Genomic DNA, 19,588 nt, shown 5'->3' on the forward strand with positions numbered 1-19,588 from the left:
CAAGCAGGGGGCTCAGAGGAGAGGAGAAAGATGAGATGTGTTCTGTGGAAGGAGGAAGGTAAGAAGGACTGAGAAAATTCCAGCAAGCTTTTGTCATCCATTTCCAGTTTTTCAGCCTCTCTCCTCCTTACCCCATTCTTATCTCCCTCTTAAATGTTTCTGTTCTATAGCAACCAGATGCCAAAGCTGACGTCCTCAAGTGAATATGTGTACGTGTGAGAAGAGGGGTAGCTATGCCAAACTGTGGGCACAAGGGATTTTGTAGGTGGAGATGGGAAGCTGCTGGAGTGCAGTCCAGAGAGGGACCTTTTGTGCACAAGCTAAGCCACACAGACGAGGCAGTATTCCAAAAGTGAATATAACAGAGGTGTGGCATTGTAAAAATTTAGGAGTTGCTGGGTGAAGAAGAGGAGTAAGGGTGCAGTAGAGTTGATTCCCCTGCGTACCACTCCCATGAAGACCTTTGGGCAGAAGACAGTGATGATTTCCATGCAGTCAATGCCCCATACTGGGAAGTTCAGATTCAAGTATTTTTAAATGGTAGATGTTTGAGTAATCATCTGTTTAAGAGAACACAAGGAATTTTTTCCTTTCTCCTGAATTTGACGAAGTGTTTTTCCTTCTTCCTCACAACATCTGAAGAAAAGTGTGCTTAAAATAACAGGATATGATTGTGAAGTTGACAGTTTATAGTTATTTTATCAGCCAGCGTTCAGTATAAAAAAGAGAGGACCTGGGTGGTAACTTGAAAACCCCAATTAACATGGAAAATTATGGGGCAATGCTCTCTGCAGACAGAGGTATCCTTTACATCTTCTCACAGTGTCTTTTGTGAAGGCAGGAACTGACTGTTAGCAGCTAACCCAAAGTTGCAAAACTGCCTGCAGCATATAATTTATTACAGGAGGTTCTGGAAAATCCTTGATTTTGGGAGGATACTTTGGGAGGATTAGGGGAGAAAATAGAGAAAGGCAAGGAAGAAACAGTTTTTTCTCTTGCTGTTAATAAAGCTTTTTGTGTTAATATGTATCCCAGAGTCAGTGTTTCCCCCTTCCCAGTGTTCTTTTAGAACTGATATTTACATAATCTGTTCAGCAGCCTGTGGGACATATGCCAGATCCTCAGGGGGGTAATTGGTCCTAGCTCCATTAATTCTGATGGAACTGCACTGATTTATAGCAGCTGGGAATTTGGCCCTCTCCACTTATTATATAAATGCAGCTTCTGCCATTAATAACATGCAGCTAAACAGCCACTCGTTAATTAGGATCTCAAGGTTTAAAGGCTGCATGCCCAATGTTCCACAGTACTAAGAACACTTCTCCAACAAGCTTACAGCCAGAGGCTGCCCAAACCACGCATGTGTGCTTCAGAGGAGCAGAAATGACCTTTGTGCAAAGAAGTACAAAGGAAGACAAGAAGGGGCTGTGGAGAGGAAGGAAGTGGGAAAGGACAGTGTTCAAGTAGCCTCACTTAATGCACTTAACTTTTGTCTCTAGGTTAGAAAGCTGGTTTCACCAGACTGCCTGAGCAGTGGGGGGAGGGATAGTTTTCCTGACATTGCTGCTTGATGACTGGGTACTGACTTAGTTGTGGTTTCAGCTATTTTGCTTTAGTATCCTGCTGTTCTAAGTTCTTGGAATTGAAGATGTCCATAGATGACACTGTTATACTATTTCCTGTAAATTGTTCTTTCCTCTCAAATTAAAATCCATAAAATATCTGCCATGTTACCTGTGTTTGCTGAGGGCCTATAGCCATGTTTCTTAGGAGGCTGTTCAGAAAGTCTGTGACACTCTCCCATGGATAAATGCTGTTGGACCCATCAAGGACAATGACGATGTCCAACTGGGTTTTACACTCTGCAACACAAATTACCACACAAGAATTGACAGTAACAAGGATCAGACTTATCTCACAGCTCCAGCTACTTTTGTCACTAGTAACAAATGCATATCCTTCTGCAGTGGGGCTGAACTGACATGCTTGATGCCAACTATCATTCTTCAACTTTTGCATTGTATTTCACATGGCTTGTGTTCCCTTTATCAGGAAGGGGGTTTCTTGTGAGCAGAAATTTAAGAAGTTAACATAACTGGAGTATTTATTGGTGGTCCCCTACCTTCTTCAGTGTCAGTCTATTCTGCAACTTTTTCAAAGGACCAGGTTTTTAAGATTTGTATGTATATTACTAAGCTGGGTTTGTATTAGGTCTCAATATACTGTCATTATTTAAAAGGAGTCTTTTGGCCATAAGTTAAAAACATAAGCAACTATTTTTAGTAATTGTGTTTGGATGTTACATAGCACTGTAATGATTGTTTACACTGAGATAAATTCCAAAAGTAGGACGAATTTAGGTTATATACGGACAATGAAAACATTTACTTAACTTGGTAATGCTAGTAGCTAAGTTAAGCAGTTCATTTTTCAGTATGCCTATGTGTATACATTTGTCTTGTTTGGCACTCTATTTTTGGACACACAGGAAAATTCCTGCAGCATGCATACCTTGCACAGATGGAGCAATGGCCTCAACAGTTTCAAAAGTGGAGCTGACATTAGAACAAACTCCAGTTGTGTAATGCAAACGTCCACATTTATAAGCATAAAGTGGTCCACATGCCTTTAAGAAATGAAAAAGGGTAAAATGTTTTTGTTATGATACCCGAGGAAAAAAACCAGACTTTTAAACTTAGCAAAAAGTCCTTTCTTACCAGAAAACCTCCTTTTGGGTTAGTCACTAAGGTTGTTCCAAGAGTCATGTTTTCTTTTACTTCCATGACATTAGGAACTGAAGTAGAAGCTATAAATAGATTAAAATGTTAAGTATTTGGGAACATGAAAACAAATTGTTAAATTATATATCCCCTAGTACGGAGCTTCCAGCTTCTAAAATAAAACCCAGACTGACACTGGTTTCATCAAGTATTTTAGCACCCTTCCCCCTCCTTCTTCAATTGCAACAATCAAGAAAAATTTCTGAGACTGGCATTTATCCCAGAAAATTTGTCTGGGTTGCTGTCTCAAATAGTTTTCTTGAACCGCAAAAAAAGAAAAAAAAAGTAAAAATAACACCACAATGAAAACAAGATATTACTACACACAGAGTTTTGTTAATTAGGAAAAAAAAATATTTTTTGCCTTGTCTTGCTATGACTGACTTAATAGCTTTTCTATTTGTTACTATTATGTTACATTAGTGATATTTAGGCTTTCATAGAACACAAGGAGATAAAAAAATCTTGCAACAGGTATATTCAGTGAAGTTCATATTAAGCAGAAATTTTGTTCCAGTCTACCTCAGGTATCTCTTGACTTGACCAAGAAAATTATTAGTATTTACCTTTGGCATATTAAGCTGCATCAGCCTAGTTACATTTTTATCAAAAGCTTACTGATGGCATTATGAAGGCTCTTGGCTTCAGAGAGCTTTGGAAAAGTAATCCATGAAAACTATGATCCAAGACCTTCCAACCACAGTCAACTAATGCCAGTCATAATAAAGTTTTGATAACACAGCCACATACCCATTCTAAAATTATGAGCACGTTTTCCACAGGATAGTGAGAAGCCTTAAAATAAAATTATTTTTAATGTTACAAACACAACTTCCTTCACTTTTAGCTCTGGAGCCCCACGTAAATTTTCACTAGAAAAATAATTCTAATGCGCACTTACTAGCGAAAAATCTCCTAAGATCTGACCTCTATTAGTGCTCCATGTGACACAGCTTTACCTGCTTTCTTACCTGGTAAGTTCAGTTTTACGCAGGGTGATGGGCTGTCCCTTCCTACAGGGCATTTGTAGACATCGCCTGTTCTTTTCGCAGGTTGGCCAACTAGTGGTGAACCAATAAGTACCCTGCAAGTTAAATAAGTTACCTGAAGTGTCTTCTTTCTAACAAGGCACAGAAGCTCAGCAAATAAAACAGAGAGAGCATAGTTGCAGCAAGCTCCACACTAGCAGTATAGGATGAAGAAAAAGAAAAGTATCTATTGTACCAGTTCAGATGCAAGAGAAATATTAAGGACATGAAAAGGAAATATGCCTATATACCCAATTACAGAATAGAATAACATTTTTAAAAATTCCAGAGGAAAATATGGGCAGGTAGATGACAAGTCTTAGAAGTAATGCAGAAGGAAAGATATGCTTTATTTAATATGTCCTTGATCTTTACAAGATCTTAGATTAAAACTTGTTTTTGATGCTGTGAGACCAAATGCCAAAGGAGAGGCTCACAAGCACTCAGAAGAAGAATTTAGTCTTAAATAAGGTGCAGCAGCACTGTAAAAGACATGTTCATCTCTCTAATTAATAATAAAAAAGGTTATTAAAAGAAATTTCAAACTTGTATAATGCAGAGAAGCTGAGTGTGTCTGACATCCCCTGGGTGGTTATCAAGGGTCATTGGGTTCAACCTCTGTGCTGTTCCTTTCTCAGAAAGAAAGAGCCCCCATGAAGAGTGTTATGTGGTCTGAAAGGCTATTTTATTTTATCTTTTTGCATGAGGAAATCCCTGGGTTACTGAAGCTGCAGTCAGGTTCAGAGACCATTTGTTGCTGGAAAGTTCTATTGGTGCCCTACAGGTAGAATTACAGCAGTAGAAAAATCCTCTCAAAGCTGTTTTGTGTATTTTGAACTATCAGCTTACACATTTTCTGCTTTAAATACTGACATGCTGAAAGCTTGACAACTTATGGGAGCTCTTAAGTCCAATTTCAGAGATGTCCAGATTTAGCACGCTAGTTTATATCACTGTCTGGCTACTGGTAGGACCACAATTTCCAGCTCATATTATTTGCTTTTGAAAGGTTTCAGGACTGTTTACAATAATACAGCTTACTTTGCAAAATCCCAGCTCCTAGAATGGATTCCATTTCCTGAAGGTCTAAATTAGCTCAGAGAAGGTCATTATTCTTATTCTCTCATGACCCTCATACAAGTGCGTATTTAAACATCCCACAATGGCAGCAGTCAAGAACTAGCACATTTCAAAAGCAGGCTCTGTGGTTTCATTTCTCTGGGCACTGTGTTGCAGTGGTGGTCAGACTCCCAGAGTCTGGCAGACCTAGCACTTGCAGTGGTGATTGCTCACCACAGAACAGCCTGGCCTCTCTGTCACACAGCCTCCTGCTGCCTGTCATTCCTGCATGCCTGCAGGGGTCCCTGGGTTTACCAAGAATTATCTAAAAAAGCTCTGGGAAAACCAGAGCCAGCTGCAAAGAATGATAGAGATCTCTTTCCCAAACCTTTTACCACACAATTGTTATTTCAGTCCTCCAGCCCAGTCATCAGCCTCAGGGGTTTAACAAGGGAAAAGCATAGGCAGGTGTTTATCAAATGACCAAGAAGCAATGATATGAGTGAGCATGCCAAAATACAGCCTCTACTTAGAACAACAGGAAGGAAATGAGAGGTTAAGATAAAGGCTCCGGGTCCCAAATGCAAATATATTACCAGTTGCAAGACATACTTAGGTGTCCAAAAGAGAAGGCAGAGGGAGTACTGTACTAATTAATATTTTGACAGGTAAATCTTCCAATTGAGTTAAAAAAACTCAGTTTAGACAACCTCTGACAGAAAACTTTAGAAAAAAACACTTAATGCTGATTATTTAGGTTAAACAGGAGTAATATAATTGTAAATACATTAACTGAAGAAAAAGGTAAAGATTTTATTTGGTAAACATTAAAAACAGAGCTCAGACAAAACACAGTACCTTCTGAGCACCATCAGTGAGGGAATTTACCCATTTGGTGAATTCATTTATGTCTTTGAGGAGATAATTGGAGGAATACATGTGGATTTTTTCTCTCCCAATCTTTCCAGATTTTCTAAGGACTGTGTATAAGTTTAAGAAATATGCCTGACAGAATCTGACCCTAACTTGAAAATAAAAGTACAGTGACCTGAGTCACTGAATATCTGATAATTTGGAGTGTTCAGTTAAAAAAAAGAAAATGAGCTTACCATTTCCCTTCCTCATTTTCATACTGTTGCACTGTGTACCCGAACATATCTTCAAGAGGCCCACTGAAGGTCAGTGCATTTTTCACATCAACATTGGAAGTGCAAACAAGGTGAAAAAGACCTTTAAAAAAATAAGTATTTAAAAAAAAATTTAATATGTAGCAGTACAAATAAGCCCACATACTTCCAAGAAATCAAAGCTCAATTATGACTTTATGAAAGGTACAAGACACGTTGAAAGTGGCATTTGGGGCACACGTATCACAGCTTATATAAGAGATTTAAAACATACGTCCTCGTACATAGATATACCACTAAATTCAGAGTTGTTAGAAACTGTACTTCCATATCTGAAACATATTTTTCAAACTCCCATCACTCATTCTAAAATCAATTCCAATGACATTAAGTAAAGCACTATCACCTTTAAGAATAAATAACTATTTAGTTATTTATTTAGTTTAGTTATTCTTATAGGTCCATTCATTTCTAAAGCAAGAACTTAACACAAAATGTTCCTTCACTCATGCAAGTAAATAGTTCTAAAGGTTGCTTAAATTGAGAACTAATTTTTAACAGAAATTTTTTGCAGAAAAACCACATAGGAAAAGAATGAGGAAAGGCTTTCAGATGTATTTAATTTTTAATCTAGATTAGAGGAAAAAAAGTTCTAGCTTTCTCTTAAATTTCTGTAAACCATTTATATTTGGAAAATAATAGTACCTGGAGAATAATATGTGATTATTTGCAGAACTCTCATACTTGTGCATTTAGGAAAAGTCACTATACAATTGTGATCTTGGACTATGAAGAGATCAATCAAGAGAGTAAATGCTTTTTCTGTCTTATTTCCTGTACCCTAAATTTCAGTGATCATCACCAAGGAAAATACTGCAGAAGTTTGAGTGTATAGCAAGTTTCAGAAAAATTTGAGATGTAAGATAAAAATCCAGCTTGAAGTGATATGATACCTAGAACCAACTGCAAGGCTCATTAAGAAGCAAAAACCACTATTTGGGTATAAAAATAAGGCTATTTATATTTTCTTTATTTACTATTTCTTATTGTGATCTCTTCCATCTTTGTCCTGTAAATCAATTTCAAAAGTAAACACAGACTCTGCTGCTGCAGAGCTGTATATTTAATTCACAAGAGTCAAAAATTAGGTAAATTTGTAGAAGATTAAGACTGTGTAAAACCACATATATGCACAAATTCAATTTAATTTTAAGGAAGCATTTCATGATCATTTGCTGACACTTAACAGTTACATAAAAATACCCAAATACCCAATACTTGCTGCATGTCAAAGCATCTAAATAATGTCCAGTTACTAAAACACATCTGTGTTATTTGCCATGGAGTTGACAAAATTCTCATGGAAAGATTGTTACTATAATTAAGCTCCCAAGTGGTCAACACTAATCTGTCTTTCTCAGCATCTTATTTCCTGCTTAATTCAGTAAAATTATCACAGAGGACCATTTGTCATTCAGTAGGTATTTCCAGTTTCACTGGACAGCAAAAAAAGGAAAAGTTTAATTTGTGTTATTTTAGTTTTCTTTTCTCCAGTCAGAGTCAGGAAATATAAAGAAGTGAAAAAAACTAAAACAGAGATTAGTTCTTCAGCAAATATTCATTGCAAGTGATAAGAAAAAATTAATCACTGACAGCCTGATGTGAAATAATCTGTTAGAAAATAATTTTGTCTCCCTTAAACATTTATGCTTAAAGAGATTCTGCTATGCCTGTTCACATGCAATAGGCATTTTCCTCCCCTATTCTCAGTCATTCAAGTACAATTAAAATTAACAAACCAAATTTTTAGGAATTCAGTCAAGTTATCACTAGTTCAAGTCTTCTTTTGTTAAATTTCAGTAAAAAATGGAATTTAATAAAGAAAGAGTAAGAACAATTGCTATTGTTACTTTTCAAACCATATAAGGGATTGCAACCGTGTCATTTACACTCACAATCTACCTCCTAGATAATGAAACAGTACTATTGAGTCACCTGCCAAAGTAACCAAATTCATTATTTAGCTCAAGAGGAAATGTAGAAGCCCAATATCCCCATATCAACTTTTCTCTTTAATGATCTCCCGAAGTCTGTTCACTTTATCCTCTGAACAAGAAGGACAGAACACCCATCTAGAGGTCTTTAGAGGCATGCTCTTCCCCCTTCTCACCTTATGATGTTCAACCCGTATCATGAGATGAAACACTAAAGGCCACCACAGATTCCAGCCCATTTGCTGTCTCCTAAAGCAGCCAAAGGTTACATGTGCACCCTGTGCTCTGTTCACCATTATATCCTCCACCATCATTTTATCATCTGCTGATAGACAAGGAGTTTCATCACAGTGATGCAGTATCAACAATTATGGATTTTTACTCTGTAGTCATAACAGGAAATAATCTTGAAGTTTCCTGAGTTGGTTATGTGACATTCACAAAGATCATCTTTTTAATGCATGCATTTCTAATCCTCATAGTTATAACAACTGAAAATATGAAATGCAAGTAAGTAAATTAGAAGGTGAATAAAAAATACCAGCTATTTACTACCAACCACCCAAATCCTCATGCCTCTGAGTGAGGTCAAGTTAGAATCAACAAAAATAATTTATTCTAAAAACATGAAGCTAGAGAAGCCAAAAGAAGCTAGATGGACCAGACTGGTCAGAAATAAAACTGAGGTGGTGACTCCACACAGCAGAACAAACCTGTAGATCTTGTTGGCAAAGACTGTTCTGGAGGTTAAATGTTATGAGCTCAATGGGGATCTGAGTAACTCAACGAAGACAAAACCACTGCAGTTTACAACCCACACAGAATGCATATCTGGTTCAGGAAACCCCTTTAGCTGGAAGAGCTTGGAAACTGACACTTGGAAACTGGAAAAGGAAGGTTACGTAGGGTTGTGTGGTCAGTTTTTGTCTGCAGCTATCAGCTTACATGTACTCCTGCAGATATGATACTGGACAAAACATGATCATGATTTGATCCAATGTGGCTGTGCTCTTACTCTCTCATCTTCCCCTTCTATCTTAGCTAGAAATCGTAAGTTTGACTGCATACACAAACTCTTTGGTATATTTTAATATACAAATGTACTGCATGGCCTTCTCTGTCCTCTATATGCTTTGAAACATCACAGGCATATTTTTTTTTTTGCATTGAAGATCATGATAAGCAGTGTAAAATGAACTTACAAATAATTAATTAATGTATTTAATGGTAGCTTGCTGCATTTTCTATAGATACTGTAAAAGGGAATCTTACAAGACAAAGAGATGTTCAAATCTGCAGATGGTAAATGGAAAAGTGGAGTTTATGGTGACCTACATGACAGATCTAGCTAACAATCATCTAACTGATTTATGGCAACTTGACTTCCATGCTTTATTTCACTTTTTAATATGGAGAACACTGTACACAGGAGCTAACAATTCAGAACATTTAAAAGTATTACTGATTGTGACTGTGAAAATTATATTATTAATAATACCTAGCTAGAATTCTTTCAATTTTCCAGTTTCTGTCTAAGATGGCATGCATTCTCTACTGTTTCTAGCTAACTTGGGTATGAATTAAGAAGAGTATTGGCAGATACAGCGGAAAAAGGAGAACTACAGGGAAGTTGGAGAAGATTCTCTTCAAAATTATGGGAATTAAGGAGAAAAAAAATTTAATAAGGTACATAGTAGTTGACTTAAACACAAATAATGTAGGTAAATTAAGATTTTGAACTATTTCATATTGTGTTAACAGAATGATTGTGAACAGACCAAAATCAACTGACACGGTTCAGAAATGTAGAGTATGAAAGTTTCTCAAAGGTTAAAACTCAAGTTCTAGCTTTATCTTCTCATTTCTCCAAGAAACGAGGCACTGCAGAAAACCTGGGACAATGTCCCTCTCACTACTGATTTACATTGAGCAGAACATGAGCTGATGCACGTGCCATTCTTTGCTTAGAACAGCTTGTACCTATACATGAAAGGTTAGCACTCAGTCACCAAGACAACAACACAAATATTATTTCTATTACAAACCTGGAGTAGTAGCTCATACTTGTCCAGTAGCCACTAATAAATTTTTTTCTGTTTTATTTAATGAATTCTTTTAACTAAACGTTTGTGCTGTCTGGGTAGTTATTCTGCCTTCAAACCATGCAAAACCAGATTTTTTTGGGACTTGTTCACAAGCATATTGCCTGGCTGGCCACTCTAACATTACAAACACAGAATCTGAACCCTTATTTTCCTAAAAAGACGAATATAAACATAACCTAAACTGCAGAACAAAGCTTAACACCTGGCTCTTTATTGATGAGAAACAGATCACCATGAATCACCCACAATAAATGACATCACAAAGACCAACTTGTAGACAAGAGAAGAGATAAACAGAGTTAGGATATTTTAACTGTGTATGGTCTATGGCAAATAACAATTGCATCTTCTATAAATAGAGATTATCCTGAGTAATAAAAATGCTTTCTTGCAAGAACAGGAAAGGACAAATTTACACTTAGCAATGGAAAAGGCTAACACACTGCCTGTGCACTACTTCTCCCTGCCAGCATGTGGTCAAAAGTTATTTTTGTTTCATTTCACACTTATTGCTATAGCACTTCAGATGTTTTTATCAATTCATCTGTATTTTGCAGGAGACTGAAACAAAGTAGCTCTTGGTGCACCAAGCAGCACACCAAAATAAGCAGAAATGTTTTTCGTAAGTATACACAATTAGAAAACACTGTGAAATTTTAATAAAGTTAAAAAAATAAGACTGCCTCCATCCTGGAATGTAAGAGAGAATGCAGAAATTTAAGCTGAAGACTAAAATAAGATTCAAATGCTTCATGGAGTTCTCATATATCTAGACATCTTAGAAAATAAATTAAAAGAAAAATTGCCTTAATGTTTGCACAGCATGTATTACAATCAATGGTGCTGTAAAGATATTTTACAAATCTGCAAACAGAACAGGTGTGCAATATAGTAACAGGGAACTGTGCATGTAAACAAAATGTGCTGAAAGCTAGGTGATATTAGATGTCTTAATTGAAAGACAGTAAATGACTGCCTTTGCAAGTGTTTTACATTGATGTTGTAAAGACCACTTATCCTGTGATCTTAGAAAACCTGTGGAACTAATCAGAATAAAAGGATGCAAGTGGGGTGTTGGTCAATGCGACTCAGTGAGGGAAGCATTGCTGTGGCCTTCCTCAAAAGCTTATTTTCAAACTGGTGGCAAATAGTATCATGCTCTGCAATTTGAAAACTCTTTCACTCCAGGAAACTGACACCGCTGTGCTGGCACCTGCAAGCCTGAGCTGCAGCTCTCAGCTCTCTGCAATCAAGCCAGCAGCAGAGAACAAACTGTGTCCTTTGGTACGTGCAGAACTACGCCTCAGGAAATAAAACCTCCTCAAAGCTTTATGGATCGTTTAGCTGCACCAACACGGCACCAGGCACTTGGGTTAGGGCTGGACTGCACCTGGCTGGCAGCAAGGAAGATTAAACACGCGTCTACTTGAAACGTCATACCTGCAGAAACGCTGTTTTTAAAATAATGGCTCAAACACTTGAAAGTGGACTAGAAAATCTACACACTTTTCTTTTTTTCTTCACTTGTGATAATGTCACTGCAGAATTACATAGCCTTTCCCTATGAAAAAGAGATTTAGCCACTGACATGCCAAGTGGAAGAAAATACAACAGCATTGTACAATTGCTGTCTGTGAGCTCAGGGGCCACAGTGCTCTGGTCTTACTGCGGAAGGCCAAGGAGGCTGAGGCAGGAGTTCTTGCTGCATTCAGTTCTGCCTGGCTAAATATCAATATATTTCAAATAAAGCTGCGTATATATATATATATATATATATATATATATATATATATATATATATATATATACACAAAAAAATCAACTTCAGGAACTTTTTCAGCAGTGCTTAAATCGAGCCTTTTATTTTTCTGGGGTACAAAAGAACTTTTGTATGATTTTGCCTCCAGCATTTTTTCTTTAATCTTTAACCTTTGAAAAGCAAAAGACTGACTTTCTGGAAAGAGACTGCATAATTAATAAACTGCTTCTTATGAAAAGTAGATAAATACCCCAGCAGACTAAGAAATATATATTTGAAAGTAATTCCAGATGCAGTAGCCAAATGCTTTTCAAAACCAATTAAATGCTTTGTACAACCCTTTAAATAAAGCCCTCTGTGCTGGTTTTGTACTAAGTATTTTGTGCTGGAAAATAGCTTTATAATGTCCTATCAAGTCTGAAAATATACTGAATCAATGCTTTGTAATGTGGTACTAAATGAATTACACAATGCACCAGGCAAAACTTGGAAATATAGTGGCAGAGAGCAATATGTCTCCCACTCAATTAGCAGTAATCAGAATTAAACTATTTTGTTCAGAATTTGGAAAGTGGTCCTCTCATCATCACAATCCTTAGTGCTTTGCAGTTTCTCACCAAATAAAGCAAAAGGCTTCAGAAATATGCAGTTTCATACAAAGAACTTTAAAAGATCTACTTCTTGACTTGTGCAGATGTACAAAGTCTTAGCAAATTTAGCAGCTTGATGAAAATGAAACAACTCCTACAGAATGTTTTATCTCATCTTCCAGTCCATCTTTTGGATGCAGTTCTTCCATCAACACTTAACTTTACACAAGTCCCTACAATCTTTGTATTTTCTTGATGTTCATCTTCCTTTGCTGTCAAAGACCATTCCTCATGAACACCCCACTGGAAATTTCATTTCCAACCATTCAGCTTTATGACTAAACCCCGAATTTCAGGCAGAAACCACAGCTAAATTGAACAGGTATGTTGTTTTCTGAAATAAAACATATCAGTAAGAGTCAAATAGGACACTTGCTTTGGTTTTCTACAACCACTTGTCCAGTTATGATGAATTCCAGCTTTACTGGCTGATGTTCTGTAAGCTTTCCATTGTGAAGCCTTCTTGAAACTATCAGGGCACAAGAAGTACACCTTGTGCTGCCAGAAACAAAAGATACCAAGCCCCAGAGCCACTTCTTTCATAATGATTTTTCATTTGACTTCACGCTCTTAGTTAGGCTGTTTTTCCCCACATGCATACTTTAGGTATTACAGGACAATTTTGTTGCTCTTAGCCTAAAAAAACCCCACCTAAGTAGATCCAATATGAAACTTACTGTTTCTTTTAAACAAGTATGATGGGAATTGAGTGTCAAGAGTGTTATTTTTCTTATAATGTGAAATAATTAATGAATATTTCTAAGTATTCATTTCATGTTTCCGACAAAATTAAATTCTGTGATGCTTGCTTAATGGGAGGAAGCAAACCTAAACTTTTTCTTTCATTCTTAAGCAAATAGCTGCCATACCTTTTCTATCTTATCAAATCACATCATGTCACTTATCAAATATAACATGTCACTTCAAACCATAGTTCCTCTAACCTTCTGCCTATGATTCAATCCAATGATATAGCTGGCTTGTGCAATAGGCACAAATGATTGAGAAGGTCAACTATCTGGTTAAAAAATGATATGACCATCCTTACATAGTGCCACTTTATTATAGTTAGCAATTGGTTATTGAACCTTTGAATCAGAGATGCATTTTACAATACAGAGTTTAAAATGCAGAGTTTACTTCAGAATTGAAGCTCATGAAAAAACACATGCAAGGCTTTAGAATTATGCCAGAAATTTCAAGGCAGAGATGTTAACTGTAATATGTGTTCAACAGTAAGTCATTTGTTATTCAACTGAGGTTTATTTTGAGAAGATGGAGACTGGTGACTTTTGTTATTATGCAACATTCTACATCTTTCACAATTTTAGTATGCTAATACAGGGACTAAGGAAAAGAAAGTCCTGAATACTCATGACACTGGTGAATCCTTTGATTTGAGGAAATCACTACTTGTTAGTGTTCAAATGTGAATTGCAAATGGCATTGCCTACATATTTTTAAGTTTCTTTTGAATCTATGCTTTGTATTTGTTTTTTTCCTTAGCAACTTGTAAGCTTTCTTTGAAAAAAAACACCTTTCAAAACTGAGGAAAAAAATGCTAAACACTACAGGCAAATTAAAGCACTTCTGAAGGTAGATACATGGCCACTGTGCTGTTACTTACATATTAAAATATCTAAATAGACTGTAAGAGAATGTGAACCATTGTACCAGAAAAGGCCTCCAGACAAGTCACTCTATCTGATAAGCCTATGCTTCACCAGTCTATTCCATCAAATTTAAAACCAACTATCTATATAATGCCTCAGGACAGAAAGTCTGTTCAAACTTAGTGGGAAATTTGATAATCTGAGAACTGATGAAAAAAATAATGCCTAACTGAAAACTCATGCTACTATCTCCCTGTCATGACTGCAAGTATGCTCCTTCCTCACCCTGAGAAGGGACCTTCCAATATTCCTCCTTGAAGAATTGAAAGACTCCTTGCAGAAGCACATTTTCAGTAAGTGATTAACAGCATGCTAAACTCTGACATTTTATATAAGTGATACAGAGGATTGATTGTGCACATACAATCCTTTGGACATAAACATTGACCAAGTCTAGAACCAGGAGAGGATCTAGCTGCGCCTAGATGGATTTGTCTCTGAGAGGAGTTTGGAATGCAAGGGAGTCTTTTCTGAACCTGATGACACAACAGAAGGGTCTCCCAGACAGCTATCTCTCTCTGCCCTCTATGCTGTTAATACTCAAGAGTACTTTGACCTCAAGTCTTGTTAAACCACCATTACATTTACCACTGAATTTTGTCAACTCACTGTTTTATATCTATAACACATATTGGTGTTTCACTCATGTGAGTGAAGTATGTAATTCCATTTGTTTCATGGATGAAGGAATTTTTGTTTTTTGCCTACCTGACTTGGTTCCTTTACCCTTTCATTTCCTCCCTCAGTTGTTTTCAGAGATTGTCAGGTAATTTTTCTCGAAATCTTAAGGTACTACCTCCTTTACTTCACAGTGACTACTAACTCCTGTCTTTCATAGCCTTGGACTGAGCATAATCATTGGACTGCTCTCAACCAAATCACTCAAGGCTTCAGGAACAGAAGAAATTCTCCAAATGGAAGTGCAAATATCCTGGTATGACCCACTCCCATCCAGCTAGCTAGAGCATCAAATCGAAGCCAGTTTTTACATAGTACAACAAAAACACAGATTGTCTCTATAAAATGCATTAATATCAATTCAGCTGTGATCCAATTTCTTTTGGAGTGAGATGGAAAGGAAAGGATGGAAGCTTATAAATATCTAGGTTTTCCTTTGGTCTTAAACAATTTTGCTATGCAGTGATTTGGCAGTGGCAAAAATCCAAAAACAAGAAGAAAGCTTGACCAAACAAAAATGACAGAGACAAGTGGGGCAGAGACACACTTCAGAATTGAATCTCAGACATGTATATTAAAAGATAAAATCAACCTGCAAGGTATACCCAAGATGTATAGAGACAACTTACTTATTATTTTCCATAATAAAACAGCTATCATAATTGCCATTGTAACACAACAGAAAATTCATTTTTAGCTGAACCATGTCCTAGTACAGTAAGAGGAAACCACTGTATTTCTGCAGCTTCTTGTGTCATGGATACATTGAGTTCTGTTTCCCTGTTTGTATGTATTCCTAATACAGCAGAGACCTGAAAACTCTTAAAGTGCTTTTTAGCACTAAGACTTAGTTTATTGTTCAGACAAACTTGTTATATAAAGATAACAGGTTCCAGAAAAAACACGAATCAAAATAATGTTCACTAAACTGAACTCCATTTAAAAGACACAGGGAAATACTACAACAGAAAGCACCTTTACTAATGTTAACTACCGTAGTAAAGCGGAAACAATTAAAAAAAACCCTAAATAATTGTATATGCAGCTTTCTGAGAGAACAACTGGAGAGCAAGGGATAAAACTTACTGCTACTAAAGGCAAATCCTGAAGTTTAAAAATGCTTGATGAGAAGCTTGGACTAAAAATATGAACCATCATGCAAAAAATTCCTTTTTCCTATTGTTAATTCTTTTCAATGCACCAAATGTACTGTCAGTAATATTGTTCAAGATTTACTTTTTAAAAGCTTTTTATCCTATTGGTAACCAAAAATTACTACAGTGAGAATACAGTTGATAAGAGATTGCTACAGGCTACAATGGAAATAAGTCATGTAGTTTTTGAAATGCTGGAATTTCTCCATGAATGGTCCCCAGATGCTAGCGTTCTCACAAAGGGTCAGATGGAAATGCCTCTTCATCCCCAGCTGCACAGAACTGAAACGCCTGCAGGGAAAGCCAGCCTGTCCTGCAAGAGCATGAGGGAGCAGGCACTGCCTGTTTGCACAGATGAGGTCTGACCTGCTCATAGCAAAATCCTGAACCAGTTTCAAGCACATGCCAGCATGGGTGATCACAGTAGCGACTTTCTACTAAGGAGTACAGAGTCCTCTTGGAAAGAGAAGGTGATCCTCAGCCAGTTTGTTTCCTTAGTTGTCTCTACCTATGAATTAACTGATAAGAAAACTTTTATTGTACAGGACAATTTAAAGAGCATGACTCTGTGATCACATAAAGTTTACACTTATAACTGAGAAATCCAAACAGAACAAGAATGTTGAACAGTAAATTACCACAGTGATAATTAAATCAAATTTTCCATGGATTTAACCATAAAAATAGTTGCTTAATCTAGTAAAGGCCACAGAAAACACACACGTATCATGAAAGACACATAAGAAAGAAAAGTTTACTCATTTGGTCAAAGAAGACCAAAAGAACACCTGGTATTGCACTAGTCAATTCATAAGAGTGCTGCAAAAGGTACTTTGCATCTTAGCTCATTTTATGGTCCAAGATAATCAAAAGGACTTTCACAAGCTTGATGTGTCATATGATAGCAGCTCATCTCCATTCTGCCTGTGAGGTGAGCATGATTTAAAGGCAACAGATAAAACTGAACTTTCTGAAAATGGATTCCTGTACCAATAAGCTAGGAATTGGCATACAGTGTTCACTGGCGACCATGAGAAAAAAAAGACAAAAACAATATGCCAACTTCCCATTGGTATCACTCATGAAACAAGAACAGAAGATGCACCTCTAGCAAGAAACCTATTCCCTGAAATACTTACGAGGGACATTTTTGGAATAGATTATGGTCAAGATTGGTGACTATTTCATTGCCATTTCACAGTGCAGTTGGAAAACAAAGTAATTTTAAAAGCTGCAGTAAAATTTGCCAGGCTTTTAACATTCTTCTTTTATGTGGGTGTAGTTTTATGTTGAAGATACTTTTTTTAAGTGAAAAGCTAAGAAATTCCCCAAAAGCCACTTCATCATGAATTATCAACACTGATTGGCAACATACTGAAAACTTTAGCATAATATGCATCACCAACAATATCAACTAATTTTTAAAGACTCTGGCACTCAAGTATCATTAAGTGCATGAACACCTCTTATTTTTCTGGTAAACCATTTGAAAGCACTGCAAAATTAATCTCAGGTCTTTTTACTGCATATCTTCATTTTTATTGGTCAATAAACAATTCAGGGAAATTTGGAACCAACCATGAAGAGATTATAAAAGGAAGGTTTGTTTCCCCCCAAAAAAATTAGGGCTGGATTCTAGAGGTAGAAAAACATCCTGTTTTTTAGATCCAGTTTAAGATAGAGTTTTGTACATGAATTACTGGCACTAATAACTTTCATTTCCCACCCACACCACTGAAGTACACCCATGATTTTAAAGATATCTATCTAGACCAGGCCTAGTATCCTCATGATGCCACAAGTTCCACAAAGAACCTGTTACTCTTTCTTTCAAACATCTGCATCACCCTCACAGAACTACCATGGAAGTTCTATAGTGAGGAAATTGTCCAAACTGAATTGAAGTTTGCAAAACTAAGGTCAGTTTTGGGGTAATTTAAGTGTGACTTAGTCTTCTAAAGTGAACAGGACCTGCAAGTCTTAAAAAACAGACCTCCTGAAAAGGAACAAATGAACCTCGTGCCACCAACTTCCATTCCACAACACTCCTGTTACATATATATGCTATCTTACCACAGATTTAACAGCACTCTTATGCAAGTAGCACCTCAACTATAGTTTCAGCAGCAGAGGCTGGCAGATCACTTCCAGCTTTTCCTTCCTGTCCAGCTATGAGGCAGTACAGCAGTGCTGGTGCTCAGCTCTTCTTATTCTTCTTTGATCTACAGCTCTTTGGATACCACAGTTGCCATTGTAAGAAACAGACTTTTCCAAACTGTGCTGATAGATAGAGGAACAAGTCATAGCTGTTCACTTCAGAATTACTGGAGAAAACATGCTTTCTAAAGGAAACCCACTTAATGATCAATTACTGCAGTCTAATGCCTGTTTACAAATAAAACACTCAAAATTATTTTTAATAACCTTTGCAGCTCCTGGAGGACATCCATCTGGCAGAGATGGAAAGGAAAGTACTCATTAAACCCTTATCAGGTACCTAATCTAAGCATTTTTGCATCATTAGCTCACACAGCTAACCTCTGTCTGACAGGAGGTCAGTGTTGTGCTGCAATCTGGTTCGATTGTTGAGAAGTAGTGTGAACATATGTGCTAAGAACTGAACAGATATAAACAGGGCAACAAAATGCTCTGAAGAAAAAAAACAAAACAGCAAGTGCTCTGCTTCTGTTCCAAGCGTGGGTACAGGACTGCCCAATTGATTTCTATCTGTTGCTGGCAACTACATCACATTTCTCAGGGTAAACAAATTTCATATAAAAGTGACCTTTTGCTCTGATATTCTTCTGACTGGAAGGCTGTTCCAATTTCTCATTTTTTCAGTAGTAGGAACTTTCTGCTCTCTAACATACATTTATTTCTTGCCAGTCCTTATGTCAAAATGAAAAGTGCTTAAAGTAGGGAACAAAGCAGTTTTTAAAATGTTTTAGAAATAAGCAAAAAAGCTCAAAATCAAATTTATGGTGCCTAAAGCTGTAAGCATTTTTTTCAGTGATGATTTCCACACTATTTCTTAAAAAAACCCACAACACCTATAAATTTGTATTTAGACAAAAACGACCAATCTTCAAAATTAGGAAAGCTTGGACTCACAGCTGTTAACACTAATTTTCAACATTAATTTTGTTTTTTTCTGAACACTTTATTAATAACAAAACACTTTGTCTTATAAGAACAATACACAGGACCATGCAAATCTATTCTTGGATAAAACAAATGTAGACAGCTTGAAACAGTTTAGGCAGTCATAATTTATCAAGATCACAATGCTTGACTGTGTACTAACAGAGTTTTAACAACTGATTTCTGGGGCATTCTAGAGAAGAGGCCTAAAAACCTGTCATTTGACTGATTTGCCTTACTACTACTTTGTTTGTCTCTGTCTGCTTGTCTTTAAACGACCTGAAGAACCATTAAAATCCACTGACACATCTTATTACATATGGTTTCATCTGTCTTTCTCTTTTTCTTCTCACCAGGCACCCTCTCAAAAAGCCTGTAAGGTTTATTTCAATCAGCTTCTGTTGGTTTTTTTAATGTCTGACTAGAAATTTTTCCTTTGC

General features: G+C 36.6%; 1 protein-coding gene across 1 annotated transcript in view; it reads right to left on the bottom strand.

The window, feature by feature from the left end:
• The window catches only part of ITGA1 (integrin subunit alpha 1), a 46,732-nt gene extending 35,201 nt beyond the window's left edge, over positions 1 to 11,531 (bottom strand). The window contains exons 1-6 of the mRNA XM_062513965.1: positions 11,444 to 11,531; positions 5,977 to 6,097; positions 3,752 to 3,864; positions 2,718 to 2,806; positions 2,512 to 2,626; positions 1,735 to 1,862 (exon numbers count right to left, since the gene is read on the bottom strand). Coding sequence (XP_062369949.1) covers positions 1,735 to 1,862; positions 2,512 to 2,626; positions 2,718 to 2,806; positions 3,752 to 3,864; positions 5,977 to 6,097; positions 11,444 to 11,531 — 654 coding nt within the window. The remainder of the gene's footprint in view (positions 1 to 1,734; positions 1,863 to 2,511; positions 2,627 to 2,717; positions 2,807 to 3,751; positions 3,865 to 5,976; positions 6,098 to 11,443) is intronic.
• Positions 11,532 to 19,588: the final 8,057 nt, after the last annotated feature.

Source organism: Cinclus cinclus, chromosome Z, assembly GCF_963662255.1.
Source record: "Cinclus cinclus chromosome Z, bCinCin1.1, whole genome shotgun sequence".
Classification (NCBI taxonomy): domain Eukaryota; kingdom Metazoa; phylum Chordata; class Aves; order Passeriformes; family Cinclidae; genus Cinclus; species Cinclus cinclus.